The following is a 27,636-nucleotide window of genomic DNA, read 5'->3' on the forward strand; positions in this document are numbered from 1 at the left end:
CAAGACGAGCTCCACCTCCAGACTCGCCCTTTGGAAGCGGCAAAAGGAGAAGAGAGAACCGAACCGATCGATCAGAGTGGACAAGATACGGGGGCGGTCAGGCGGCCATGTTTTGTACCATCTCATACATAATTCTGGCTCTGGGGACAGATTGGCACGGAGGCGCGCGCTACGTGACAAGCTTCTCTCCGGCGCCAGCAAGTGAGGAGCGATCGGCGGACGGGACGGTTGCTTGTCCGTGGCAGATTCTTCCCGGACGTACTTATCCCATGGATGGAGAAGCGGCAGACGTATCACCAGATTGTTGTGCTGTATAAGAGCATCTCCAGCCGTTGTGGTCCAGCCGTTGTGGCCCATAGGAGGCCTTTTTTCCGCCTCGTGGGGAGGCACCGGCGGATTTTTTGTTCCAGCCCCCCCCCCCCCCCCCCCCCCCCACAACCGATGAACGCACCAGCGCAGGCGACTCCTCCCAGATGGCCGCCGTCGCCGACATACTATGGCCGCGCTCGCCCCGCCTCATCGCTGGCCGGGCCTGCCGCTGCTGCTTCTTGACCTTTGGCCGCCGCGCGAGCTCCGCCCCGGCCACGCACAGGGGAGGCACCAGCCGCGGGCGGCGACGCTGCGGGGAGGCACCGGGGCCACGGGCGGAGCAGAGAGAGAGAGAAGCAGATGGGGAGAGAGAAGGTGGGGGCCGGGCTGAAAGCGACGGGGGAGGGGGAGATGTGGCTGCAGGTGGGCCTTTTGCATGCATAAACAAACCGCCGGTGCTCTCAGATGCCTCCCTGGGGGCTGGGTTTCGGGTGATACTGCCGGCGCTAAAATTGCACGAAACCGGCGAAAAAAGCGATCCCAGGGGCGTGAGTGGAGACTTTTTTCACTGCTGGCGCTCTCAAAGTTAGAAAAAAAAAGCCTCTTGGGGAGCCCTGTGGAGATGCTCTAAGTGAGAAGAGCGTACCACACCCGAGCAAGTTAGTACACGAATATGCTATATATGTATGCAAGCAAATCGTACGACAAGGGGCCAAAATGATACACTTATGTGTGTGATACGCACAAGAAAAAGAAAGGAGTGGGTTAACCACACCCACACCCAAAGCAGAACAAAATTTCGGCATGCAATCATATCACATGGTGCCCGTGGACGGAAGGGAGATGGGTGATTAATCGCTGACTGGACTGGCCCCCACAACAAATCAACAAACGGAAGCTTTCTCTTTCCCCTTAAACTGATGAAGGCGACGCAAATCAATAGAAACTTCACATGCCTTCTCTCTCCTAAGAAACCGCAGAGAACAAAAAAAAGAAGGGAAATATGTCTATGTTGCTTGGAGAAATAAAATTTTCCTTTGGCCGGCGTACGTACGTGTTCCCATCAGGACGGCGGCAAACTCGGAAAAAGAATCACACAGGTTCTCCAAGATCCTGACGAGGCGCTCCTGCATAAGATAATTTCGATTAAAATGTTAAATTTCTTAAACACATGTGCTTGAAAGTAAGAAGCGGAAGGCAATTCTAGTTATAACACATCATTGGCTCACCCTACATTAAGTGCTGCAGATCACGTGAATCGAACTGGGTTTTTCAAATGTGAAATGTACAGCAAACCTCATTCTTCAGTTCCATGACAAATAATGCCCCAACTACCAGCCATACTGAAATACTTCACCACGATCCATTTGTGCAGCAACTTTCGTTGTTGTTTCCAGTCTTTGCTGGTCTTCCACAAGTGATCTGAACCATTATTCCACCCGACTCGTTTGATGCCAGGCCTAGCTATCGCTAGTGGCCAGCTCCACAGAAATTCAGGCCATTCGAGGGACAACTTGCCGCCACCTAGATCCAGCATTCTCACAACCAACCCTCCCATATTGTAGGCATCATATGAGCACACAAAAAAGAATTAAACTATATTTTCCTCAAATGAAGAACAAAAGCTAAATGTGAATGTACTTCAGTAATATGCCTTTCATGCGATGGGCATACATCTCTTCAGAGTCCATATCTCTGGTTTATTGTCTTTCATGAAAAAAAAATCTCTGGTTTATTACACAAGGTATTACCAGGCTATCAGCTCATGTCAGACATACCCCCATAGCGACTTTGGATGCCATGAAAACAGAAGAAAAGAAAAGAAAAGGAGAAGCAGTTATGTCGCAAGTGGAAGAATTTGATGTGGTAGATGGAGCCAGGGAGATTGGCTTAAAAGACTGATTTGTGACACTACTGAACAGTTGCATTACATCATATCTTATCTGATCCTAACAGAAGTACAAACCTGTGCAAATTTCAAATGAACATACTCTAAGAATATATTTGACATCCCCACTGCCCTGTGACACCGTCATATAGAAGATTAAAGAATTACAGTGTCTTAGATAAGCACTAAGCAGTGGAAGGAAGTCAAACTAATTAATAATTGGATGGTTTAGCAGCTACCTGCCATGGGAAATAAACAACCAACGAAATTGCTTAGTGATAGGAAGATGCGGATATCTACTGGCATATTCCAGCGATGATTTTATCTGTTTCTTCATCAGCCTCAAAACCATCTTTTTTCATGCGATCAAGTAAATCTGACACTGGTTGTCCTGCATGAACATATGTCTGCAGTAAAATGTGGTAAACATCCCTTGTCAAAGGTACTAAATTCCGTAGCAGGCTTGCCATCTCCTCGGCTGCTTCAACATTCTTTTGCTCCATGAAATGTTCCAGGCTCATTAGCACATTTGTTAGGTCAGGTTCCCATCGAGAAGACGCACAAGCAAGAGCTTTCCTTGTCATATCCACCGCCTTCGACACCTGGCCGTCCTGGAAAAATCCACTAGCCAAACTATACCAAGTACTACGGTGAGGTGTCCTCCCTTTGGCGATGGCTTCATCCAGGAGAGCTTCTGCCTTCTCCATAAGACCTTTGGCACAGTAAGCATTTAGCAGTAAGTTTGTTAAGTGGATATCATGGTGAACATACCTACTTTCCCACTCTCCAAAGGCTTTCTCAGCACCATCAATGTCATTCATCTTAAGCAGCGCAGTTATCCTGCACATGTACATCGAGTTGCATGCCGGCACTTTGGACTTGTAGACATTCCAAACCCGGTCCGCCTCACTACTCATTCCCAAATCAGCAAACATGGAAAGCAAGAACCCATATGCAACCCTCTCATCCTTCCGACCTATCTGCTTTTCTGATTCCTGGATAGCTCGCAAGGCCTTTCCTTGCTGCCCGGCTTCCATGAAGGCCCTGGCTACAATGGCATGTGAGTGCCAATTCACGATCTTCGGGTCGACCTTCTTGATAATTTCCTCAATGCCATCAAAATTCCCAGCAGCTGCGAGCACCGTCAACAGAATGTTGATACTGAAGACATCAGGCTTGATGCCGCTCTCTTCCATGGTCCTGTACATGGCGTGCACCCTCTCAACCTGCCCGGTCTCCCAGTAAAGCTTCATCATCACATTGTAAGGATATGATCTCATCATTCCCAAGTCCTGCATCTCCGCTAAGAGCTTTTCGGCCTCGTCTACGGACTTTGCCTCCGCATAGCATTTCAGGAGGGAGCCGTAGCAATGAGAGTTCTTCACCTGGATCGACAAGCCCTTCCAGTAGTTCACGGCACTCTCGGGGCCCTGCACCTTGCTGATCAGCTCCAGCCGGTACGCGACGTCGCCAGGCGACAGGTACATGTACCGCCGGTCGGTCATCCACATTGAAAGCTGCAAGAGCACAAAGAATCAGCGAGTGGGGTGCGCGCAAAGGGAGTGTTCGCTTCGGGGTTGGGGTGATTGCGACCTCGAGCGCGTGGGATAAGCGGCGGATGCGGACGAGCTTCTTGACGATGCACATGAGGTTGTTCTTCTCGACGGCCCGGCCCTCCGTGACCGCCCATTGCTCCAGCACGGGAGTCAGCGGGAGGCGCGGGTTCCATACGGCAGTGACGCGGCGGTAGAGTGAATCGGCCAGCGGGCGCCGCGGTGGATGGGGCGAGGCTGCGGCGGTCTCGGCGGCCGTGGACAGGCGTCGGAGCAGGCAGCCGCGAGGAGGGAGGAGGCGGTGCACGGTGGCGCGGCCGCTCCGGCGGTTCGATGCCGGCGGAGGAGGGTGAGGGTTTGGGGGAATGGGGAATGGGCTCAGATGGGCCTTGTGCTGAATGGGCTTCAGGGTGGTTAATCTAATCGAAAGGAAGGGGGAGACAGGATAAATTCTCCAGAAGATTATAGGACCCGGGCTTGGCTACTGTCCTGGTGGGCGCAAGGCACGTGCCAAAAGGTGGCTAAAAAGAGGGACAGGCTTAAGGGCATCGGTGGGCTTCAGAGACGAGGTCGGCATGAGCGAGCGTGGGACACAAGACTATAGCTGGCCAAACGGGCCGTGCTAACTGGGCCGGCCCGGTAGCACGCAGGAACGGCACGGCCAGGCATGGCACGGCCCGGGCTAAACGGGCCAGGACGGCACGCGGCACGCCATGGGTCGTGCCTGGGCCTGGAGGCTGGGCACGCGGGGCGGCACGGCACAACCCGTTTAACTTTTTTTTGAAATATATAAATAAATATGTCCTATATAAATACCTAGTACTCTAATATGTTCAATACTTTTGTAGTGCATGCGTACATTTGTAGTGCTCTAATATATTTCTTTCTATTTCTTTTAATCTTTTAGTATTTCTAGAGCATAGCTTGTACTCTTTTACTTCTTTGGGATGGAAGGTTTTAATGAGGCAAGCGTTAATAAAACTCTAGATTTATCCCAGATAATACTCTACATTTTTTGTGCATTTTTCTACATTTTTTGGAAGAAAAAAAATTTGCTGTACAGAGGGGGAAAATGCGCCAGCCGAGGTAAATATGCGCCAGGCGGCCCAGCGTGCGATAACGGGCCGGCGTGCCTGGGCGTGCCGCGTGCCGGCCCAAATAGGTTGCGTGCCGTGCCTCGGTTGCAAGCTCCCGCCCGTGGGCCGGCACGGCACGGTCCGGCTAATAATCATGTCGTGGCAGGCCGTGCCGTGGCAGGCACGATTGCCGCGGGCCGAGCTGGGCCGGCCCGTTTGGCCAGGAATACACAAGACATACCCAGGTTCGGAGCTCTTCTGAGAGATAATACCCCTAGTCTTGCCGAGAGTGGTATATATGTGAAGTAGTACAGAGTTGCTCCTAGAGCTGTTCGGGGGAGAAAGGAGGGAAGGCAAAGGCTTAGGCTGCTCCTTCTTTGTGAGTGTGTGTGTGTGTGTGTGTGTGTGTGTGTGGGTGGGTGGATCAATTTTGCGTCTGCCTAGTCTGCCCGTGTACATGGAGGGCTCCTGGGGGGTTTTATAGGTCAACCCCCCAGGGTTACAATGGTAAAGTTACAAAGCCATGGGGCCGGGATGTCAGCGTCTGGGAAGCCGGAGCTGGGACCCGCCGGGTACCAGGATTCGCCGGGTTCTCCGGGTGCGGTCCCCGCGCGCTAGGGGGGCACCGTTCTCCGTCTTGTCGTGCGTCATGAAGTGGTTGGGCCGGCTCGGCTACAGTGGCGCTCCGCCTGGTCGCCATCGGCTTGCGTCAGTAGGATGAGGGGGGCACTGTTGACACGCCGGCCCTGGTCAGCGGAGTAGGTGGGACACTGTAGCCACGCTCCTGCCGGTCAGCGGGGTTGGTAGACCACTGTAGCCACGCTCATCCCCTCTACGGGGACTTGTTCCGTCGTATGCCTTGGATGGGACGGGAGCTGACCCGAGGCCGGGTTGAGGAAGACGCCATGAGGGCGCTGGCTTGTTGGAGAAGCCTTGGTTTGTCGGGTTCGGCCGGCATGCGCTAGCAGGCCCGGCTGTGTTGCAGTTTCGGCCGGGTTGCCAAACCTGGCCAAGTGCGAGCCGAATTGAGGGGCGATGCCGACCCCATGTTTTTGAAAGGGATCCGGGTTCCGTTGCCTGCCCGGGGTTCTATTGGAAATATGCCCTAGAGGCAATAATAAATAGGTTATTATTATATTTCCTTGTTCATGATAATCGTTTATTATCCATGCTAGAATTGTATTGGTAGGAAACTCAGATACATGTGTGGATACATAGACAACACCATGTCCCTAGTAAGCCTCTAGTTGACTAGCTCGTTGATCAATAGATGGTTACGGTTTCCTAACCATGGACATTGGATGTCGTTGATAACGGGATCACATCATTAGGAGAATGATATGATGGACGAGACCCAATCCTAAGCCTAGCACAAGATCGTGTAGTTCGTTTGCTCAGAGCTTTTCTAATGTCAAGTATCATTTCCTTAGACCATGAGATTGTGCAACTCCCGGATACCGTAGGAATGCTTTGGGTGTACCAAACGTCACAACGTAACTGGGTGGCTATAAAGGTGCACTACAGGTATCTCCGAAAGTGTCTGTTGGGTTGGCACGAATCGAGACTGGGATTTGTCACTCCGTGTAAACGGAGAGGTATCTCTAGGCCCACTCGGTAGGACATCATCATAATGTGCACAATGTGACCAAGGAGTTGATCACGGGATGATGTGTTACGGAACGAGTAAAGAGACTTGCCGGTAACAAGATTGAACAAGGTATCGGGATACCGACGATCGAATCTCGGGCAAGTACCATACCGATTGACAAAGGGAATTGTATACGGGATTGATTGAATCCTCGACATCGTGGTTCATCCGATGAGATCATCGAGGAGCATGTGGGAGCCAACATGGGTATCCAGATCCTGCTGTTGATTATTGACCGGAGAGTCGTCTCGGTCATGTCTGCCTGTCTCCCGAACCCGTAGGGTCTACACACTTAAGGTTCGGTGACGCTAGGGTTATAGAGATATTAGTATGCGGTAACCCGAAAGTTGTTCGGAGTCCCGGATGAGATTCGGACGTCACGAGGAGTTCCGGAATGGTCCGGAGGTAAAGATTTATATATGGGAAGTCTTATTTTGGTCGCCGGAAAAGTTTCGCACTTTATCGGTATTGTACCGGGAGTGCCGAAAGGGGTCTGGGGGTCCACCAAGGGGGTCCACCAGCCCCGGGGGGGCACATGGGCTGTAGGGGGTGCGCCTTGGCCTATATGGGCCAAGGGCACCAGCCCCAAGAGGCCCATGCGCCAAGAGATAAGAAAAAAGGGAGAGTCCTAAAGGGGGAAGGCACCTCCGAGGTGCCTTGGGGAGGAAGGACTCCTCCCTGGCCGCACCCTTCCTTGGAGGAAGGGCCAAGGCTGTGTCCCCCCCTCTCCCTTGGCCCTATATATAGTGGGGGGGAGGGAGGGCAGCAATACCTAAGCCCTGGCGCCTCCCTCTCCCTCCCGTGACACCTCTTCCTCCCCGCTTGCGCTTGGCGAAGCCCTGCCGGGATCCCGCTACTTCCACCACCACGCCGTTGTGCCGCTGGATCTCCATCAACCTCTCCTCCCCCCTTGCTGGATCAAGAAGGAGGAGACGTCGCTGCTCCGTACATGTGTTGAACGCGGAGGTGCCGTCCGTTCGGCGCTAGGATCATCGGTGATTTGGATCACGACGAGTACGACTCCATCAACCCCGTTCTCTTGAACGCTTCCGCTCGCGATCTACAAGGGTATGTAGATGCACTCCTTCCCTGTCGTTGCTAGTAAACTCCATAGATTGATCTTGGTGATGCGTAGAAAATTTTGAATTTCTGCTACGTTCCCCAACAGTGGCATCATGAGCTAGGTCTATGCGTAGTTTCTATGCACGAGTAGAACACAAAGTAGTTGTGGGCGTAGATGTTGCCAATTCTTCTTGCCGTTACTAGTCTTATCTTGTTTCGGCGGCATTGTGGGATGAAGCGGCCCGGACCGACCTTACACGTACGCTTACGTGAGACAGGTTCCACCGACTGACATGCACTAGTTGCATAAGGTGGCTAGCGGGTGTCTGTCTCTCCCACTTTAGTCGGAACGGATTCGATGAAAAGGGTCCTTATGAAGGGTAAATAGAAATTGGCATATCACGTTGTGGTTTTACGTAGGTAAGAAACGTTCTTGCTAGAAACCTATACAAGCCACGTAAAAACTTGCAACAACAATTAGAGGACGTCTAACTTGTTTTTGCAGCATGTGCTATGTGATGTGATATGGCCAGAAGATGTGATGAATGATATATGTGATGTATGAGATTGATCATATTCTTGTAATAGGAATCACGACTTGCATGTCGATGAGTATGACAACCGGCAGGAGCCATAGGAGTTGTCTTTATTTTTTGTATGACCTGCGTGTCATTGAATAACGCCATGTAAATTACTTTACTTTATTGCTAAGCGCGTTAGCCATAGAAGTAGAAGTAACCGTTGGCGTGACAACTTCATGAAGACACAATGATGGAGATCATGATGATGGAGATCATGGTGTCATGCCGGTGACAAAGATGATCATGGTGCCCCGAAGATGGAGATCAAAGGAGCAAAAATGATATTGTCCATATCATGTCACTATTTGATTGCATGTGATGTTTATCATGTTTTACATCTTATTTGCCTAGAACGACGGTAGTAAGTAAGATGATCCCTCACTAAAATTTCAAGAGACGTGTTCCCCCTAACTGTGCACCGTTGCGAAGGTTCGTTGTTTCGAAGCACCACGTGATGATCGGGTGTGATAGATTCTAACGTTCGAATACAACGGGTGTTGACGAGCCTAGCATGTACAGACATGGCCTCGGAACACATGCGAAACACTTAGGTTGACTTGACGAGCCTAGCATGTACAGACATGGCCTCGGAACACAAGAGACCGAAAGGTCGAACATGAGTCGTATAGTAGATACGATCAACATGGAGATGTTCACCGATGATGACTAGTCCGTCTCACGTGATGATCGGACACGGCCTAGTTTGACTCGGATCATGTATCACTTAGATGACTAGAGGGATGTCTATCTGAGTGGGAGTTCAATAATAAGATGAACTTCATTATCATGAACATAGTCAAAAGGTCTTTGCAAATTATGTCATAGCTTGCGCTTTAGTTCTACTGTTTAAGATATGTTCCTAGAGAAAAATTTAGTTGAAAGTTGGTAGTAGCAATTATGCGGACTGGGTCCGTAAACTGAGGATTGTCCTCATTGCTGCACGGAAGGCTTATGTCCTTAATGCACCGCTCGGTGTGCTGAACCTCAGCGTCGTCTGTAGATGTTGCGAGACATCTGACATACACGTTTTGACGACTACGTGATAGTTCAGTGCGTAATGCTAACGGTTTAGAATTGTGGCACCAGAGACGTTTTTGAAACGTCACAGAACATATGAGATGTTCTGAAGACTGAAATTGGGATCTCAGACTAGTGCCCACGTCAAGAGGTATGAGACCTCTGACAAGTTTCTTAAGCCTGCAAGCTAAGGGAGAAAAGCTCAATCGTTGAGCATGTGCTCAGATGGTCTGAGTACACAATCGCTTGAATCGAGTGGGAGTTAGTCTCCCAGATGAGATAGTGATGGTTCTCCATAGTCACTGCCACCAAGCTAGTAGAGCTTCGTGATGAACTATAACATATCAGGGATAGTTATGATGATCCTTGAGCTATTCGCGATGTTTGACACCGCGAAAGTAGAAATCAAGAAGGAGCATCAATTGTTGATGGTTAGTAAAACCACTAGTTTAAGAAGGGCAAGGGAAAAAGGGATACTTCATGAAACAGCAAGTCATTTGCTGCTCTAGTGAAGAATCCCAAGGTTGAACCCAAACCCGAGACTAAGTGCTTCTGTAATGAGAGGAACGGTCACTGAAGCAGTACTACCCTAGATACTTGGTAGATGAGAAGGCAAGCAAGGTCGACAGAAGTATATTGGATATACGTTATATGAATGTGTACTTTACTAGTACTCCTAGCAGCACCAGGGTATTAGATACCGGTTCGGTTGCTAAGTGTTAGTAACTCGAAATAAAAGCTGCGGAATAAACGAAGACTGGCTAAAGGTGAGATGACGATATGTGTTGGAAGTGTTTCCAAGGTTGATGTGATCAAGCATCGCATGCTCCCTCTGCCATCGAGATTTGGTGTTTGCGTTGAGCATGATTGGATTATGTTTATCGCAATACGGTTATTCATTTAAGGAGAATAATGGTTGCTCTGTTTATTTGAATAATACCTTCAATGGTCTTGCACCTAAAATGAATCTCGATCATAGTGATACACATGTTCGTGCCAAAAGATATAAAATAGTAATGATAGTACCACATACTTGTGGCACTGCAATTTGAGTCATATTGGTATAGAACGCATGAAGAAGCTCCATGTAGATGGATCTTTGGACTCAGTCATTTTTGAAAAGATTGAGACATGCGAACCATGTCTATTGGTATATATGCATGAAGAAACTCCATGCAGATGGATCGTTTGGACTCACTTGATTTTGAATCACTTGAGACATGCAAATCATACCACATGGGCAAGATGACCGAAAGTCCTCGTTTTCAGTAAGATGGAACAAGAGAGCAACTTATTGGAAGTAATACATTTTGATGTATGCAGTCCAATGAGTCCTGAGGCTTGCAGTGGATATCGTTATGTTCTTACTTCATAGATGATTTGAGTAGATGCTGAGTGTATTTACTTGATGAAACACAAGTTTGAATTATTGAAAGGTTCAAGTAATTTCAGAGTGAAGTTGAAGATCGTCGTGACAAGAGGATAAAATGTCTGTGATATGATCATAGAGATGAGTATCTGAGTTACGGGTTTGGCACACAATTAAGACATTGTGGAAAGTGTTTCACAATTAATACCGCCTGGAACACCATAGTGTGATGGTGTGTCCGGACATCATAGCTGCACCCTATTGGATATGGTGCATACCATGATGTCTCTTATCGAATTACCACTATCGTTTATGGGTTAGGCATTAGAGACAACCGCATTCACTTTAAAAGGGGCACCACGCAATTCCGTTGAGACGACACCGTTTAGAGAAACCTAAGTTGTCGTTTCTTAAAAGTTTGGGGCTGCGAAGCTTATGTGAAAAAGTTTCAGGCTGATAAGCTCGAACCCAAAGCGGACAAATGCATCTTCATAGAATACCCAAAACAGTTTGGTATACCTCCTATTTCAGATCTGGAATCAAAAGTAATTGCTTCTAGAAACGGGTCATTTCTCGAGGAAAAGTTTCTCTCGAAAGAATTGAGTGGGAGGATGGTGGAGACTTGATAAGGTTATTGAACCGTCACTACAACTAGTGTGTAGCAGGGCACAGGAAGTTGTTCCTGTGGCACCTACACCAATTGAAGTGGAAGCTTATGATAGTGATCATGAAACTTCGGATCAAGTCACTACCAAACCTCGTAGGACGACGAGGATGCGTGCTACTTCAAAGTGGTACGTGATCCTGTCTGAGATATCATGTTGTTGGACAATACTGAACCTACGAGCTATGGAGAAGCGATGGTGGGCCCATATTCCGACAAATGGTTAGAAGCCATGAAATCCGAGATAAATGGATCTTTGAGAAAAAGACGGACGTGGACGGTAATGTTACCGTCTATGAAGCTCGACTTGTGGCAAAGAGTATTTCCACAAGTTCAAGGAGTTGACTACGATGAGATTTTCTCATCCGTAGCGATGCTTAAGTCCGTCGGAATCATGTTAGCATTAGCTGCATTTATGAAATCTGGCAGATGGATGTCAAAACAAGTTTCCTTACCAGTTTTCGTAAGGAAAGGTTGTATCTGATACAATCAGAAAGGTTTTGTCGATCCTAAGGATGCTAAAAGGTATGCTAGCTCCAGCGATCCTTCCATGGACTAGAGCAAGCATCTCGGAGTCAGAATATACGCTTTGATGGAGTGATCAAAGTTTTTGGGTTTATACAAAGTTTGTTAGAAACTTGTATTTACAATAAAGTGAGTGGGAGCGCTACACCATTTCTGATAAGTATATGTGAATGACATATTGTTGATCCGAAATGATGTAAAATTTCTGGAAAGCATAAAGGGTTGTTTGAAAGGAGTTTTTCAAAGGAAGACTTGGATAAAAGCTGCTTACATATTGGGCATCAAGATCTATAGAGATAGATCAAGACGCCTGATGATACTTTCAAAGAACGCACACCTTGACATGATTTTGAAAGAGTTCAAAATAGATCAGCAAAGAAGGAGTTCTTGGCTGTGTTACAAGGTGTGAGTATTGAGTAAGACTCAAGACCTGACCACAGCAGAAGTGAGAGAAAGGACGAAGGTCGTCCCCTATGCTTCAGACGTAGGCTCTACAGTATGCTATGCTGTGTACCGCACATGGAGTGTGCCTTGCCATGAGTTGGTTAAGGGGTACAATAGTGATCCGGGAATGGATCACATGACAGCGGTCGAACTTATCCTTAGTATCTAGTGGACTAAGGAATTTTCTCGATTATGGAGGTGAAAAGGAGTTCGTCGTAAAGGGTTACGTCGACGCGAACTTTGACACTAATCCGGATGACTCTGAGTAGAAAACCGGATTCGTATAGTAGAGCAATTATTTGAAATGGCTCCAAATAGCGCGTGGTAGCATCCACAAGATGACATAGATATTCATAAAGCACACACGGATCTGAAAGGTTCAGACCCGTTGACTAATAACCTCTCTCACAAGCATAACATGATCAAACCAGAACTCATTGAGTGTTAATCACATAGAGATGTGAACTAGATTGTTGACTCTAGTAAACTCTTTGGATGTTGGTCACATGGTGATGTGACCTATGAGTGTTAATCACATGGTGATGTGGACTAGATTATTGACTCTAGTGCAAGTGGGAGACTGTTGGAAATATGCCCTAGAGGCAATAATAAATAGGTTATTATTATATTTCCTTGTTCATGATAATCGTTTATTATCCATGCTAGAATTGTATTGATAGGAAACTCAGATACATGTGTGGATACATAGACAACACCATGTCCCTAGTAAGCCTCTAGTTGACTAGCTCGTTGATCAATAGATGGTTACGGTTTCCTAACCATGGACATTGGATGTCGTTGATAACGGGATCACATCATTAGGAGAATGATGTGATGGACGAGACCCAATCCTAAGCCTAGCACAAGATCGTGTAGTTCGTTTGCTCAGAGCTTTTCTAATGTCAAGTATCATTTCCTTAGACCATGAGATTGTGCAACTCCCGGATACCGTAGGAATGCTTTGGGTGTACCAAACGTCACAACGTAACTGGGTGGCTATAAAGGTGCACTACAGGTATCTCCAAAAGTGTCTGTTGGGTTGGCACGAATCGAGACTGGGATTTGTCACTCCGTGTAAACGGAGAGGTATCTCTGGGCCCACTCGGTAGGACATCATCATAATGTGCACAATGTGACCAAGGAGTTGATCATGGGATGATGTGTTACGGAACGAGTAAAGAGACTTGCCGGTAACGAGATTGAACAAGGTATCGGGATACCGATGATCGAATCTCGGCCAAGTACCATACCGATTGACAAAGGGAATTGTATACGGGATTGATTGAATCCTCGACATCGTGGTTCATCCAATGAGATCATCGAGGAGCATGTGGGAGCCAACATGGGTATCCAGATCCCGCTGTTGGTTATTGACCGGAGAGTTGTCTCGGTCATGTCTGCCTGTCTCCCGAACCCGTAGGGTCTACACACTTAAGGTTCGGTGACGCTAGGGTTATAGAGATATTAGTATGCGGTAACCCGAAAGTTGTTCGGAGTCCCGGATGAGATCCCGGACGTCACGAGGAGTTCCGGAATGGTCCGGAGGTAAAGATTTATATATGGGAAGTCTTATTTTGGTCGCCGGAAAAGTTTCGCACTTTATCGGTATTGTACCGGGAGTGCCGAAAGGGGTCCGGGGGTCCACCAGCCCCGGGGGGGCACATGGGCTGTAGGGGGTGCGCCTTGGCCTATATGGGCCAAGGGTACCAGCCCCAAGAGGCCCATGCGCCAAGAGATAAGAAAAAAGGGAGAGTCCTAAAGGGGGAAGGCACCTCCGAGGTGCCTTGGGGAGGAAGGACTCCTCCCTGGCCGCACCCTTCCTTGGAGGAAGGGCCAAGGCTGCGCCCCCCTCTCCCTTGGCCCTATATATAGTGGGGGGGAGGGAGGGCAGCAATACCTAAGCCCTGGCGCCTCCCTCTCCCTCCCGTGACACCTCTTCCTCCCCGCTTGCGCTTGGCGAAGCCCTGCCGGGATCCCGCTACTTCCACCACCACGCCGTCGTGCTGCTGGATCTCCATCAACCTCTCCTCCCCCCTTGCTGGATCAAGAAGGAGGAGACGTCGCTGCTCCGTACGTGTGTTGAACGCGGAGGTGCCGTCCGTTCGGCGCTAGGATCATCGGTGATTTGGATCACGACGAGTACGACTCCATCAACCCCGTTCTCTTGAACGCTTCCGCTCGCGATCTACAAGGGTATGTAGATGCACTCCTTCCCTCTCGTTGCTAGTAAACTCCATAGATTGATCTTGGTGATGCGTAGAAAATTTTGAATTTCTGCTACGTTCCCCAACAGGTTCATCCCCCCGACAGCTACCATCTTATTCAGTGAGAGAAGAAAAGGACAGAGGACCATTTTGGAAATAGAAAAATATAGGACCTCGATATCGCGCGGAAGTTCGGGGAGAGGAGGAGCCAGATCAAACATTACGAGGATACGACGTTGCTCACCTTAGGGGGTGATGGCGAGCTCGGAAGGGACCCAGTGAGCACAGACTGTCAATGTGCCCCGTCCCGGAGCGGTCGGGTCAGCCCCAAATCGCCGCTATCCGTCCTGCAGCCGTCGCGCCCGCCCCCCACTGTCGTGCCTCGTCCCGAAGCCGTCACTCCCACCCCAAACCGTCGTGCCCCATCCCGGAGCCGCCGCGCGCGCCCCAAAATGCCACGCCCAATCCCAGAGCCATCATGTCGTTTAACTTCTCCTCTGTGGCCGCTTCCTCGAGCTGCGCCACGTCGGCGATGCCCTAGCTCCTGCGGGAGCGGAGCTCTCGGGCGACGGTAGCATCCTCAAAGCGCCGCCGCTATCCGCTGCCCCCCTCTGCAGCTCGCCATCCCTCCCACCCTCGGCGAATTTCTGAGCAAGAGAAAAGAGGAGCAGCACGGGGTGGGTTAGAAGGAATCTCGCGACGCTCGCCAACGGTCACCGGACGCCAGAGGGAGAGGCAGCTGGGTCGCTCGAGATCGAGCTCATGCTCGGGCACTTGACGCGCAAGAATGTGTTAGGAGAGTGAGGAGAAATGGATGAGGCGGAATGGGGGTAGGGGGCGTTCGGGAGACTTCGCCTCAACACGAACGAGTCGCTGTGATGACGTGGCAAGTTTGCGTGCGCCAAGATATGTGCGGGTGATACAACGACATCAAGGGTGTTTGGGACGAGATTGCAAAATATAGCACGTTCGGGAGTTATAGATTCCGGAAATATATACTGTAAATTATACTCTATTTATATATCACATAACAAAAGCGAACTCACACAAGCCGCACATATAACCATTCAAGCACGTCTCCTAGTCACACACACTTTAATGATGATAACTATGACAACTTGATGAATCTTAATAAAGTTTTACTACACACACCATCATATAGAGATTGTGCGGAAAACCTCACTAAGAAGTGCCTTTTTGAAGCAAGAGGCTGGTATTTAATAATAATGTAAAAAGAGATAATGCACTGTAGTATCATGGCTGGTTTGGAAATAGTATCATATGTGCTTAGAGGTATTAAATGGTATTATCACAATCCATGTAATGCCAAACATTTTATGTCTTATTTTGTGAAAAAGAATCCAATCTAATTTTCTATTTTTCTGATAAAAACACATGTTTTGCTTTTATTTACATAGTCTTCAAATATTTGATCACTTTTAATTGTTGACATAAAGTAATCATCACATCAAACCGAAAGCCGTTATTGGGCAAAGATCTAATTTTATAGTGCTTCTTATCATGATACTTAAAATGTAACCATTTTCAGGGTATAACTCTTTCTAGGGTTTGTATATATCTTTTCTCTGATATTAGTATATTGAGACAGGCTTTAATATTTTCTCAATACACGCCATGATTTATGAAATTTAAAATATTATTTATATTATTTACTCAAGTTGACATCTAAAAGAAGATACACGATACTTTTGTAGTAAAACGTAAAACCGCTTCTATTGATGCTGAAGCAAGCAAACTTTCCTTAAACCCTAGCCAAAGGGAAAGAAAAAAACCCACGCCATGGCCTCCTCTTCCCTCTTCGCCGCCGGGCGCCGCCTTCTCCACTTGGGGCGCGGCAGGCTTCTCCAAGGCCGAGTCCGTCCCCACAATCCCACTCCTCTGCTCCTCCCTGTGCGCGCCGCATCGTCTCCTCCCTCCAACAGCGCCGAGAGGCCGCCGCGGCGACCCCCGGGCCTGCAGTCCACGCTGTGGCCGCTGGGCCACCCGGACACGCTTCTGGTGCCGGAGATCGAGCGCTGGGCGGAGAAGCCCGGCAACCGCCTCCGCCCCGTTGAGCTCGAGCGCATCGTCAAAGAGCTCCGCAAGCGCCGCCGCCACCGCCAGGCCCTCGAGGTACCGCCCTCCCCCTTGCCCCACTGACTGTCCGTCGGCTGTTTGATGAAATGCGGCAGTAGCTTCCCATGGTTCTGTTTGCCCCTTTATCTCTTGCGGAGAAATGCGGGAAGTTCCCTGCCATTGACAGATGCGAGGAGGACATTTCTGAGATGGTGACCTGATATGTTTCTCATTGTTACCATGCTGCATAATCACGTGGATACTTGGACTTCTCAATGGGGAAACGGAATGAGGTTCAAGTTCATGTGGAGATTCATATGGAATTGGGTACATCGAATGTATCACGTAGGATTTTGGCAACCCAGTTCTAAGAACCAAAATACCTATGAAAATCTTACAATCCAAAGAGGCGTTGAAAGAACTGCAAGGAAGATTTCCTTTCGACTCATTGCTTAGATGTTATGACTTTGCATGACTAGATGATCCGAGTACGGAACAGTAGCACATGGTGCATAAAGAAGAGGATGTTGTGTTCAATCTATTTTTATCTGCCTTATGTCACAGACTTGAAGTTTAATGGAATGAGGAGTTTAATCTGGCCTGTATTTTATTTTTAACTCAATGTGGTCTGTAGTTAAAATACTTCTGCGCCGGTTAACCTGCATCTGCATTCATGTTTAGAATTAACGTCAAACTATGGCAACCAGGGGTTTGCAGCATGTAAGCCATTAAACCCTTGAAGTATGTATAAAATAATAATAATACCTATAGTTTGTCGCTACTAATTATGGGGTATTTTGCGTACCCTTGAAATGCCTCATCAGTTTCTTTCCAAACCTTTACTTTGCACAGGTCTCCGAATGGATGAGTGCTAAGGGTCATGTCAGATTTTTGCCAAAGGATCATGCTGTTCACCTGGATTTGATCGGTCAAGTTCAGGGAATCGGAGCAGCAGAAGCCTATTTCAATCAACTGCCTGATGATGATAAGACGGAGAAACCCTACGGTGCACTCCTGAACTGCTACACACGAGAACTCATGGTTGATGAATCCTTGGCTCATTTTCAGAAGATGAAAGAGCAGGGTTTTGTGTTCTGCAGTCTCCCCTACAACAACCTCATGGGCCTCTATACTAACATAGGACAGCACGAGAAGGTCCCTTCAGTGATAGCAGAGATGAAAAGGAGTGGTATCATGCCTGACAACTTCAGCTACAGAATTTGCATAAACTCTTACGGCAGACGGGCAGATTTTTTCGGGATGGAGAACACCCTGGAAGATATGGAGTGTGAGCCTCAAATTGTTGTCGATTGGAACACCTATGCCGTTGTGGCGAGCAACTACATTAAGGGAAACCTAAGGGAGAAGGCAATCTCTGCCTTAAAGAAAGCAGAAGCAAAAATTGACATAAAAGATTCAGATAACTACAACCACCTGATCTCCCTCTACGGCCAGCTGGGGGACAAGTCAGAGGTGAAGAGGCTGTGGGCGCTCCAAATGACAAACTGCAAGAGGCATATTAATAAGGACTACACTACAATGCTTGCAATGCTTGTGAGGCTTGATGATTTCGAAGAAGCTGAGGTCTTGTTGAAAGAGTGGGAGTCGAGCGAAAACGCGTTCGACTTCCATGTCCCAAACGTCTTGCTCACTGGTTACCGGCAGAAGGACATGCTGGACAAGGCCGAAGCGCTGCTGGATGACTTCTTGAAGAAGGGGAAGATGCCTCCTTCGAGCAGTTGGGCCATCGTGGCAATCGGCTACGCGGAGAAAGGTGATGCTGTGAAAGCCTATGAGTTGACAAAAAATGCCCTTTGTGTTTACGCTCCGAGGAGTGGCTGGATCCCGAGGCCTGCGATGATTGAGATGATACTCAAGTATCTTGGAGACGAAGGTGATCTCAAGGATGTTGAAACTTTCGTTCAACTGCTGCAAGCTGCTATTCCTATGAACTCAGATATGACCGACGCTTTGTCAAGGGCTCGTATGAGAGAAGAAAAGAAGGCTGGAGATGCAGAGAAGGAAGCTCTAAGCTCAACAAAGGCATCAGGATAATTTTACTGCAACTCTCAGGACCAACTTATTGCACCATGTAATTTATCTAGTTAGTTCCCGGAATTCATTTGATATTTTACTCGAGTCTGAAACTTGCCATAAACAAATTGCTGCCCGGTTCTCCACAGGTTTGTAGCATAGTGCACAATTTCTGATCAAATTGTAAAAAATAAAAAATGTTTTTTTTGCTGACGAACATCAAGTGTTCTAACATCCTGCAAAATTTCGCCACAAAAAGGTATCCATAGTGGTCTGTGCCTAAAAAAAAACAGAAGTGAGTGCTCACTTTTTGAGTCCTGATTTTTTTTTTTGGTGTACAGGCCTCCACAGATGTCTTTTGTAGGTGAAATTTTACAGGATGTTATAACATACGTTGATGTTCAACCACCTTCAAAAAAAAATTGTCTACTACTCCCTTCGTCTCATAATATAAGAGCGTTTTTGATACACCTGTCAAAAAGAGGGAGTACTATTTTATTTTCGGATTTTTACTGTTCATGCAGGAAAATCCATGCCGCACATTGGCGTGAAAATGTAATTGTGCAACAATACATGTTGAGAAGACAATCAAACGGAAGCATGGCGTATCTGCAGCATCTTTCTATTTTGCATCTAACTTAACGTACCATAATGTATGAAAGTTTCCAACAAAACCAACCATGGCCTGGAGAACAACCATGACATTATATTAGCAGGGGCATACACGAACACTTCATAAACTTTACGAATCATATGTCTTTGAACTGTGAAATGATGGCTAATACTTATGTTCTCCAGCATCCAGCCTGAACCAAGGTAGCAAAAATGAAGTGGTAATACAAAACTAACAGGCCACTTAAGAGGTCTTATAAGTTATTTCTTCTGCAGCTGTCACAGTTCAAGCAAACGTAGCACTACGATATCCAAGTTTAAAACATGGATCTACGAAATACATTGGCATAACAATGCCATCAATAGAGCAATTCGATATAGGACAGATGCTCGAAACACCATAAGACAACGATACAGCACCAAAATATCCGCTACTCCGAGAGAGTGGCCTTCAGCTCTCCACTCTTTTCCAACTCAAGAACAATGTCACAGCCCCCCATCAGCTCTGATTTGTAGTAGAGTTGGGGAAAGGTGGGCCAGTTCGAGTATGTCTTCAGACCTTGTCTAACTTCCTCATCAGATAGAATGTCAAAGGACCCAAAGCTTATCCCTGCTCCTTTCAAGGCATTCACCACTTTCGAACTAAAGCCACAACGTGGATTATCTGGGTTGCCCTTCATGAACAGCATCACTGGGGATGAGGAAATTAGGGCCTCGAGCCGGTCCTCTAGGCTCTCTCTCCGAATAATCCCTTTCTCAGTCAGAACCTTCTTCAGTTCCCCACTCTTATGCATCTCCATCACTATGTCCGAACCACCAACCAGTTCACCCTTGATGTACACCTGAGGGTAACTAGGCCAGTTTGATAGAACCTTTAGACCTTGCCTAACCTCATCATCTGAAAGAATGTCAAAACTTGAGAAAGGAATCTTCTCCTGCTTAAGAATATGAACGACCTTCCCACTGAATCCACACTTGGGCTCCTCAGGTGAACCTTTGATAAATATCATCACTGGGTTAGAATTAGTGAGGCTCTCCAAACGAGCTTTCTGAGCTTCGGTAAGCCCAATTGCCTCAGGACTCTGTTCATTTGCAGATTCAGACATCACTGGCTCCTCAATTTTGCTTCCTTGTTGCCTGAGAGGAATGTTGTGCTCCTTTAACACATCCTTCAGTTCACCACTTTCATGCATGGCAATAACAATATCACACCCACCAAGCAGCTCACCTTTGCAGTACAACTGAGGAAAAGTTGGCCAGTTAGAGAACTTCTTCAGTCCTTCACGTACTTCATTATCTGTAAGGATGTCAAAGCTCCCAAATTCAACACCTTCCTGCTTCAAAATGTCAACCACCCTTCGGCTGAAACCACACCTTGGTTCTTCTGGATTTCCCTTCATGAATAAGATGACAGGATGGGAGTTGACAAGCTGCTCCAAACGCTTCTTCAGTGTACTTTCAGCAGCAGAAGATCCATTTTGCCGTGCCATTTCTTGGACCTTTTCGAGTACAGCAGGCCCAGCAGCCACCCCCAAGCTAGCAGGTGCAGCAGACTGAGCAACATTGGCAGGCCCAGCTAACTTTGCAACCTTATTGGCCAGGCTGGCTGGGTTTGCGCCCTCCAAGGTATCAACAGGTTTGCCTTCCTGAAAAGAGATAAACCATGAACCGATGACAACCTCTTACAAAGAAGGCAATATAGAAAACTTCCAAAGCATTCAATAAAATATAGTAGTGTTTGGCAAAGCAGTGAAGAAAATCTGGAGCTAAGCAAATATCACCTTTTTCACAGCCTAACCTCACATATGTGCAGGGCAAACACAGCATCCCAAGGCTGTGTGACATAGGTTGGCATTACAAAGGAATCTCACGATAACAACAAAATGCCAAGTGAAGCCCTGATTAACTAGCCTAGCAAACAAAGATATCGCCGACCTCATGAGGCCCCATCGCAATATCATTAGATTGGTTCTAGTCGTACAGAACATTTCATTGTCCATACAACACTATAATGACATGTACCAAAAGAAACAGACGTCCATGCTAGGATGAACCAATTAACTAGCACAGTCATGCAAAATCTTTAGGGTAGGCAGGAGTGTGTATCTAACTTCATTATCCCACAGTATATGGGGCATGGGCACACATAATTTATGTCATTGCTTGCAGAATACATCATTCTTAGAAGTTTGAAAGTGGGTGCTAACAATAATATCAACACACGCCTCATCATGAGGGCATAGCACATGCTTGATTTTTTTCCCTTTAAAACTGGGCAATAGAACTCGTGCAATTCAACTTTAACAAGGAAGAAGGGTACCGTGACCCTACCAGGATTTGATATTAAGTACAAATAATGTAAAGAGGTTTATTAGCATGAACAAATCGTGTTGCATGACAACTGTAAACAGTAAATACCTTGCAGAAAACAAAGTATGGCACTGCTGTAACTCCATATGCCTCTGAAATTTCCGGTTGTTCTTCAGCCTCAACCTGACAGAAGTTACCAACATGACGAGGATAAACAAGAAAAGGATTCAGATATCCAAATTACAAAATGGTGCGTCATCGATAAAGAATGGATCATAATTATATGACTAAAGAACACTACAAAATAGCCAAAGGATAATAGTCACAAAGGAGAAATATTTGTTTAGATCAGTCTTTTAATAGAATCCCAGTCCGATGGCATCACACGGTGAAATTATTAGACAGTGGACCAGTAGCAAAAAATATCTACAGAGGGTTCGAGAAAGGTACCACTTGATCCCATATACTTGTACCTAAATTCAGTCTAATGGAAGAACAAAGGGTTTCAATCACAAGTTAGTGGTCTTGGTTACCCTAAGCTGTCATTCCACACTCTTATAGCTGAGTCTATCTCTAACAAACGGGAAGAGCCAAGGGTTTCAAGCACAAACGGGTTGAATTCAGCTGTTATCTCATGAGCCCATACCTAATGTGGGGAGGGAAACGTTGCAAGCACAAGTGGGGCTGGATTCAAGTTAATCAACCGCATACACATCACATGCTAACTACTACTACAGACTCAACAGATAGTGCTTGTCGCATCGTAATAATAACTAAATAAACATGACTAATCATGATATAAAAAAATATTCAAACATGCGGAAAACGTAGCTTAGACAGCAGCACGAATCACTCGCCAGAACTCTAAACGCGAACCGCGAATCTGTACCCTATGCCGCCGCCGAAGGATCACGATCCACCGGAAACCGGCCCGAACCCAAATCTACCGCGACTACATGAGAGGAATCGGAGAGCAGCAGGCGGCGCGTGCGGGCGTACCCTGAGGAAGAGCGCGTGGGGGAAGTCGACGGCGAGGTGGGCGAAGACCTCGTCCATCTGCTTGGAGGCCTCGCACCAGGACGCCCAGAAGTGCACCGCGGCGGCCCGCGCGCCGCCGACCGCCGCGTCCAGCTCCGCCCTCGACCCCACCTCCCTCACCGCCCCGCCGCCGCTCGCCATCGCCGCCTCCGCTCCCTCGCACTTCCCCACCAAAAGCAACAATCGACGGCGAGAACGCTAGAGATGGTAGCTAGCAGCGGGGGCGATTGGAGGAAAGAGACGACGGATGACTCGTGCTGAGGGGTTGCGACCTGGGGTTTTCCTCTCCAGCCCCGTGCGGTGCGACGGCGATGGAAGATTCCAGAAGGGGGCCGGAACCGACCGACCTGTTTGGGCCTGGCTGGAGCGGGCTGACGGCCCAAGAGAAAAAGGAATCGGTCTGACGTGGACCCACGCGGCCGGCCCGGCAAAAAGCCAGAGGCTGCGGCGGCGGCGGGGTCCAGCCGCCGTCCGCGGGTCCCCTCCCCTACCCCCCTACCCTCGCCCCGGCCGACGAGTCTATATAAATCTGAAGCATTTCTCAGCTGCCCTCGGGCGGCCAGAAACGAATCCCTAATAGTTGTTGCCAGCAAACCCTTGGCCTGAATCCCACACGCTGCCTCCACCAATTCAGATCTGGGCCTGATGATGGTCTCATGACCTTCCCGTTCATTGTTTTCTGCTTGATTTGATTCTCTTGAGGTGTGTGTGAGTTTGCTGGATGGTTTGGATCGATGATGCTCTTGTAGAAATACTGCGTTATCTTCCTGATCAATGTGAGGCCGCCGCGATGAGGGGCGGCTTCCTGATGACACCATTATCTCGCTGAGATCCAACTACCAGCAACTTCGCCTGCCTTTATTTTTTGTTTTCCTCCGTCTCTTTTGCCTGTTTTCCTCTGGATGTTACTCCCTGTGTAAAGAAATATAAGAGCGAGTACTTCGTAAAGTTAGAAGGGAGAAACCTCATTTCATGGTGAAATCTCTCCACATATGCTTACGAAAAGCACCGGAGAAATGATTACTTCTCTAAACAGATCATTGCTAAGGCCTAAGAGAGTGTTCGATCTCTCTGCCTCTCTCGCTAGCGCTCTCTGAAAAGTTACGTAGAACACGAGGAAAATAAAGGACAGCAATAGCTGGCGAACCTTTTAGGTGGCATTTAGCTGTATGGGTTTGGTAGTTTCTTCAGAAACGACATTTTTTGGGAAGAAAACTTCATCCCCCTCCCAGCTGACGTTTGCAAGAAGCCATGTATGTAACGGTCCACGAATTTCTTCAGATAAGAAGCATCACTGAATAAGTTTCCGTTGATTCAATCTCCTCGAACAAAATCATTCCTCAAATCACGCTCAACATCCTCAACATTGTACACAAGCAGTCTGGCAACACGATTACACCAAGCGATGGTTCAGAAATAATGTAGCCATTATAACCACATCTTAGAAACAAAATAAAGATCATGAGCAGTGCAACATGTATATTGTTTATTGTTACTACTGTTCAGATAAGAAGCATCACTCCGATAAGTTTCCATTGATCCAATCTCCTACGAACAATCACTCCTCAAATCACCATCACCAAGCGATGGTGGAGAAATAATGTGGCCATTATAACCACATCTTAAACAAAATAAAGAGCGTGAGCAGTGCAAATGTATATGTTTATGGTTACTACAACTGGATTGTACCTGGTGGACAGACAGGCGTGTCTGCGAACATAAACATCATAGATACAACACGATTACAAGCAAAATAAACGTCAGCATCTCTAGCATACACTGTTCCCAGTATAGTCATGCATGCTTATTTACAGCTGTTCTAGTAGATTTACAACGGCTCTGGCAGAATAGTATAGCTCATTTCTGGCGTTAGCATGGCCTGGTACATGAGCTTAACCCACGAGTTATGACATATATCCATCAGCTGCAAAGAAAGGAAGCGACTTCAGTGGCATCACCTGCTCCTGCAACAAAGGGAATGCGTGGTTGTGGTGAGTTCAGATGCAAGTAGACTCATCAGCAAAACAGCAACAAAGGGAGCTCGGTGTAAGTGTGTAACTGATGATACCTCGGCGTTCTCCAGATGTTCTGCAGGGAAATGAAGCCCAGTGGAACAGTTCTCCAGCACCTCAGGGGTCTTCATCCATGCCTTGTGGGCTTCGATAGACTTCAGCTTGTAGCGAAACATCTGCAAAAATAAATCCAGTTTTCAGGATCATTCTATTCACACAAAGCTCAAAGTGTAGGCAGCAGCTCATCATGTGCTCCTCCAAACCTCAGACAACGAAATAGTTGGCTTTTCGAGCTCATCTCCCTCGACATGAATCCCTGTGCCCTGACATTCTGGGCAAAGGATGGACATTATTCTGCTCTTTGGCACTGTTTTCGCCTTTCTTCCTCGTTTGCTCTTTCCCATCTTTGCAATTTGATCAGCCAACACCTCATATTGGCACAAAACAGTCCAGTGCAGTAAGCATGAGGTGTGAAATAGATGAAAAGCCTGAAGAAAAAACATGTTTAGCCGACTAGTCACAGCTGAAGGCCTTGAATTTAATAAAGATGGAATTATCTAGCTATATTGGTTTGAAAAGAAGAAAGCAGCATATGTTTGTACTGTACTAAGGAATATCAGATAACAGTTTAACGTAGTTCCAAAAAAGACTTTTTGAAGTCCTAACTTCCTAATGGTATTTTCTTTCTGTTTTTTCTCCATAGAGAAGTAATTAGGACTCACTTTGCCTTCATGAAACAGAAAAGACGAAACGATGTTTGGAATTACTAACCCCGCTGGAGTTTCTACTGCTGCAAGCTAGGTTTCCTGTGCTGCAGTTCAGCAAGGTGGCGACATCCTTTCCAGGAAGCATTGATCGCCCACAAATATCACAAACTTTCTCAGCAGCAAGTCGCTTCTGCTTCCTCAGCTCTCTCCTCATAGACTTGCTGGACAAGGGACTGACTTGAAGATTGCATGAGGTACCTGTTGGGGAACCAGCAACAATAGCTTGACTTCTGCTGTCATGGGTCTGGCCATTAGACTCTTCTGAAGATGCTTCTTGATCAGAAAATGACTTCTTCATTCGCTTTCCACGATGTCCAGCCTCATCAATGACAAAGAAAGATCCAGCAGAGATGGGAAGGTCCTGATCTTCAGAAGGCCACTTCCTTCCCAACTCATATGCGTAAGAGAAGTTGACTATGGCAAAACCAGATTGTTCATAGATTTTACAAGCTTCAGAGCCCTGTGAGGCTTCTTCTCCTACCCAAGCACACCAGATTTTGCTGATCTTCTTGCGACCTTCGCTAGCTTCAGCAATCTTGTATGCAATGTTTCCATAACCCAGAAGATGCACAGGCAAATTCAACACAACATCCTTTATCAACACACCAGGAATAACAAGCGGACCATCGGTTTCACTGCGGTTTGACAGAGCACTATCTTCAGTTATGGCAGAAGATCTACCATTCAGACGTCCATTTGCACCAATGAATGAGCCTTTTGCGCCATTATGGGAGCTCGAACCATCTCTCAACCTTGATGTCACCTCAGTGCCATTCCCTGCAAAGTCAGGATGGGGAACCAGAGCAAGTTCGCTGGTGTTATGCGAGCTTGAGTCCAGCAAGAGCGGCTCATTCTCGCGTGAGTTATTGAAGAAGAGCACACCATCATTGAACGGCCATGGCATGGGCCCAAACAGGGTGACCTTAGCCTCGGCATACCGCCGTGAGTGCAGATTCCCCTTGAGGTGGTCAAACAGCACATTGTCGCTGAAGCACTCGGTGAGGCAGATGGTGCAGAAGAAGATGACGCGCTTCCCGACGCGCCGGAGCTCCACATAGGTGTGCCCATTCTGCCGCACCTCCCGCAGCGTGGCCTTGGCAGCAATCTCACGGATATCCACAGGAGCATTCCGTTGCAGCACCAAATCCTTCCCCACCATGGCGAAACCCCCTCGAGTCACCACCACCAGTCCCTTCAAATCCACCTCTCTAGCTTACAAATTCCCCCCAAATCAACCTAAGACTACCTCCTCCCTGATTGTCCCTCCTTGCAACTCTCTCAAGTTTCCACACACAGAAAAAAAGTCACCGCACTTGAGATCTTAGTTTCCTCCCGAGCCCTAAGATTGCAAGCTTCTTAACAAAAAGAGACTGTAACTGGTAGTACACGAATAGAACCTAACACGGACGGTCGTATTCGTATCTTTCCAGCCATGGGAATGGAAGCAAGCGTGAGGAACCTGCCCAGCAGCGCGAACTCCTCGCCGGTGGCGCCAACCCTAGTCATCAAATCAGACACGGGAGGCAGCAAACCCTAGACTCCTGACGCCCGCCAAATTGGCGCGGGGTGGGGTGGGGAAGCGCGGCTGGCGAGAGACCTAGCAGAGGACGACGACGAGTCGAGGCTGCTGTGGCGGGGGAGGAGGAGGAGGCTGATGCAGGCTGCGGACGGTGCTTGGCGAGGCGGCGGAGGAGCGGAGGCGGCAGTCGGACAAGAGCGCCGAGGGCGACGAGGCCATGTAGTGTCAACACGGCGGCGAGGGAGGTCGTCGGCGCGCGGAATTCGCCCTCCCTTTTTTTCGATTGTTTGCTTGGACGGGGAAGTTTGGTCTGGAGGGTGGTGGAGAAGGGGAAGAAGGTGCGTGAGGAGAGGGGAAAAGGAGGCAAGCGCGTGGCGTGTCTGGACTCTGTCCGCCTGTTTGATAAACACTTAGGCAGGGGAATGAGAGTTTGCACAAGGGTGTTTATGAAGGGATTAGTCATGGGAAGTAGATTTTTACTCCTATTCCCTTGTTTGGTATATGATGGGAATTAGCGTGGGATAAAACTCTGCTCACGAATTAACAGGGTACCCCTGGGAAGAAATAGGTGGGAATTGGCTTCCTCAACTCCCATTCCCCTTCCTACTTAAACTCCCGTTCCCTCTAATCAAACAGTGGACTTTTAATCTCCTCACCCCTCAACTCCCATTCCCCATCTCGAATTCCCCCAAACCAAACACGCTGTGGATTGATGGGAGGAAGGCGAGGCGAAAGAAAACGGGACGTCCCCTCAAAGAGAAAAAAAAAACGGGACGGACAGGAAGCTGTTCCCAAACCCGGGCGGGTTCACAAATTCCATATCCTATAAATCCAAATTGTATCCTTTATTTCAAAAAAGTTATTTTTAGGAGAATAATTTCTTCATCTTGTATATCCTCTGCGTCTTGATTTTCAAAAACAAAATTGC

The 27,636-nt window shown here is 47.7% G+C and overlaps 4 protein-coding genes across 5 annotated transcripts; 1 reads left to right on the forward strand and 3 right to left on the reverse strand.

The window, feature by feature from the left end:
- Positions 1-969: 969 nt before the first annotated feature.
- On the reverse strand, positions 970-4,180 carry LOC109773676 (pentatricopeptide repeat-containing protein At2g20710, mitochondrial). 2 transcript variants are annotated; one of them, XR_006671407.2, is made up of 3 exons: positions 3,791-4,148; positions 2,437-3,714; positions 970-1,436 (listed from the first exon to the last, which is right to left on the reverse strand). XR_006671407.2 is itself a non-coding variant. In XM_045234284.1 (2 exons), the coding sequence occupies exons 1-2, from the start codon at positions 3,842-3,844 to the stop codon at positions 2,494-2,496; spliced, it is 1,275 nt and encodes a 424-aa protein (XP_045090219.1). In that variant the 5' UTR covers positions 3,845-4,180; the 3' UTR covers positions 2,195-2,493. The 2 variants fall into 2 exon arrangements, 1 of the variants encoding a protein (XP_045090219.1); XM_045234284.1 differs by lacking the exon at positions 970-1,436 and having other exon boundaries at positions 2,195-3,714; positions 3,791-4,180.
- Positions 4,181-16,091: 11,911 nt separating this feature from the next.
- Positions 16,092-18,578, forward strand: LOC109773677 (pentatricopeptide repeat-containing protein At4g21705, mitochondrial). Its single transcript, XM_020332387.4, has 2 exons — positions 16,092-16,473; positions 17,269-18,578. Exons 1-2 carry the CDS (start codon positions 16,141-16,143, stop codon positions 18,469-18,471), a joined length of 1,536 nt encoding a protein of 511 aa, XP_020187976.1. The 5' UTR covers positions 16,092-16,140; the 3' UTR covers positions 18,472-18,578.
- Positions 18,579-19,191: 613 nt separating this feature from the next.
- LOC109773678 (monothiol glutaredoxin-S11) lies at positions 19,192-22,911 on the reverse strand. The gene is made up of 3 exons (XM_040402789.3): positions 22,372-22,911; positions 21,481-21,555; positions 19,192-20,708 (listed from the first exon to the last, which is right to left on the reverse strand). Exons 1-3 carry the CDS (start codon positions 22,549-22,551, stop codon positions 19,494-19,496), a joined length of 1,470 nt encoding a protein of 489 aa, XP_040258723.1. The 5' UTR covers positions 22,552-22,911; the 3' UTR covers positions 19,192-19,493.
- A 1,140-nt stretch (positions 22,912-24,051) lies between these two features.
- Positions 24,052-27,124, reverse strand: LOC120976008 (uncharacterized). The gene is made up of 4 exons (XM_040402778.3): positions 25,194-27,124; positions 24,686-24,910; positions 24,479-24,598; positions 24,052-24,374 (listed from the first exon to the last, which is right to left on the reverse strand). Exons 1-4 carry the CDS (start codon positions 26,346-26,348, stop codon positions 24,315-24,317), a joined length of 1,560 nt encoding a protein of 519 aa, XP_040258712.1. The 5' UTR covers positions 26,349-27,124; the 3' UTR covers positions 24,052-24,314.
- Between the last annotated feature and the right edge of the window lie 512 nt (positions 27,125-27,636).

This window comes from Aegilops tauschii, chromosome 1, assembly GCF_002575655.3.
Source record: "Aegilops tauschii subsp. strangulata cultivar AL8/78 chromosome 1, Aet v6.0, whole genome shotgun sequence".
NCBI lineage: Eukaryota > Viridiplantae > Streptophyta > Magnoliopsida > Poales > Poaceae > Aegilops > Aegilops tauschii.

Excerpts from the sequence above, each read along its gene's own strand:
- LOC109773678 (XM_040402789.3), bottom strand. The coding sequence starts at position 22,551 with ATGGCGAGCGGCGGCGGGGCGGTGAGGGAGGTGGGGTCGAGGGCGGAG. Across the intron at positions 21,556-22,371 it reads CCCACGCGCTCTTCCTCAGG|GTTGAGGCTGAAGAACAACC; the intron begins GTACGCCCGCAC and ends AACTTCTGTCAG. Across the intron at positions 20,709-21,480 it reads CATACTTTGTTTTCTGCAAG|GAAGGCAAACCTGTTGATAC; the intron begins GTATTTACTGTT and ends ATCTCTTTTCAG.
- LOC109773677 (XM_020332387.4), top strand. The coding sequence starts at position 16,141 with ATGGCCTCCTCTTCCCTCTTCGCCGCCGGGCGCCGCCTTCTCCACTTG. Across the intron at positions 16,474-17,268 it reads GCCACCGCCAGGCCCTCGAG|GTCTCCGAATGGATGAGTGC; the intron begins GTACCGCCCTCC and ends TACTTTGCACAG.
- LOC109773676 (XM_045234284.1), bottom strand. The coding sequence starts at position 3,844 with ATGTGCATCGTCAAGAAGCTCGTCCGCATCCGCCGCTTATCCCACGCG. Across the intron at positions 3,715-3,790 it reads GCTTATCCCACGCGCTCGAG|CTTTCAATGTGGATGACCGA; the intron begins GTCGCAATCACC and ends GTGCTCTTGCAG.
- LOC120976008 (XM_040402778.3), bottom strand. The coding sequence starts at position 26,348 with ATGGTGGGGAAGGATTTGGTGCTGCAACGGAATGCTCCTGTGGATATC. Across the intron at positions 24,911-25,193 it reads GCAGTAGAAACTCCAGCGGG|GCTTTTCATCTATTTCACAC; the intron begins GTTAGTAATTCC and ends TTTTTTCTTCAG. Across the intron at positions 24,599-24,685 it reads CAACTATTTCGTTGTCTGAG|ATGTTTCGCTACAAGCTGAA; the intron begins GTTTGGAGGAGC and ends TTATTTTTGCAG.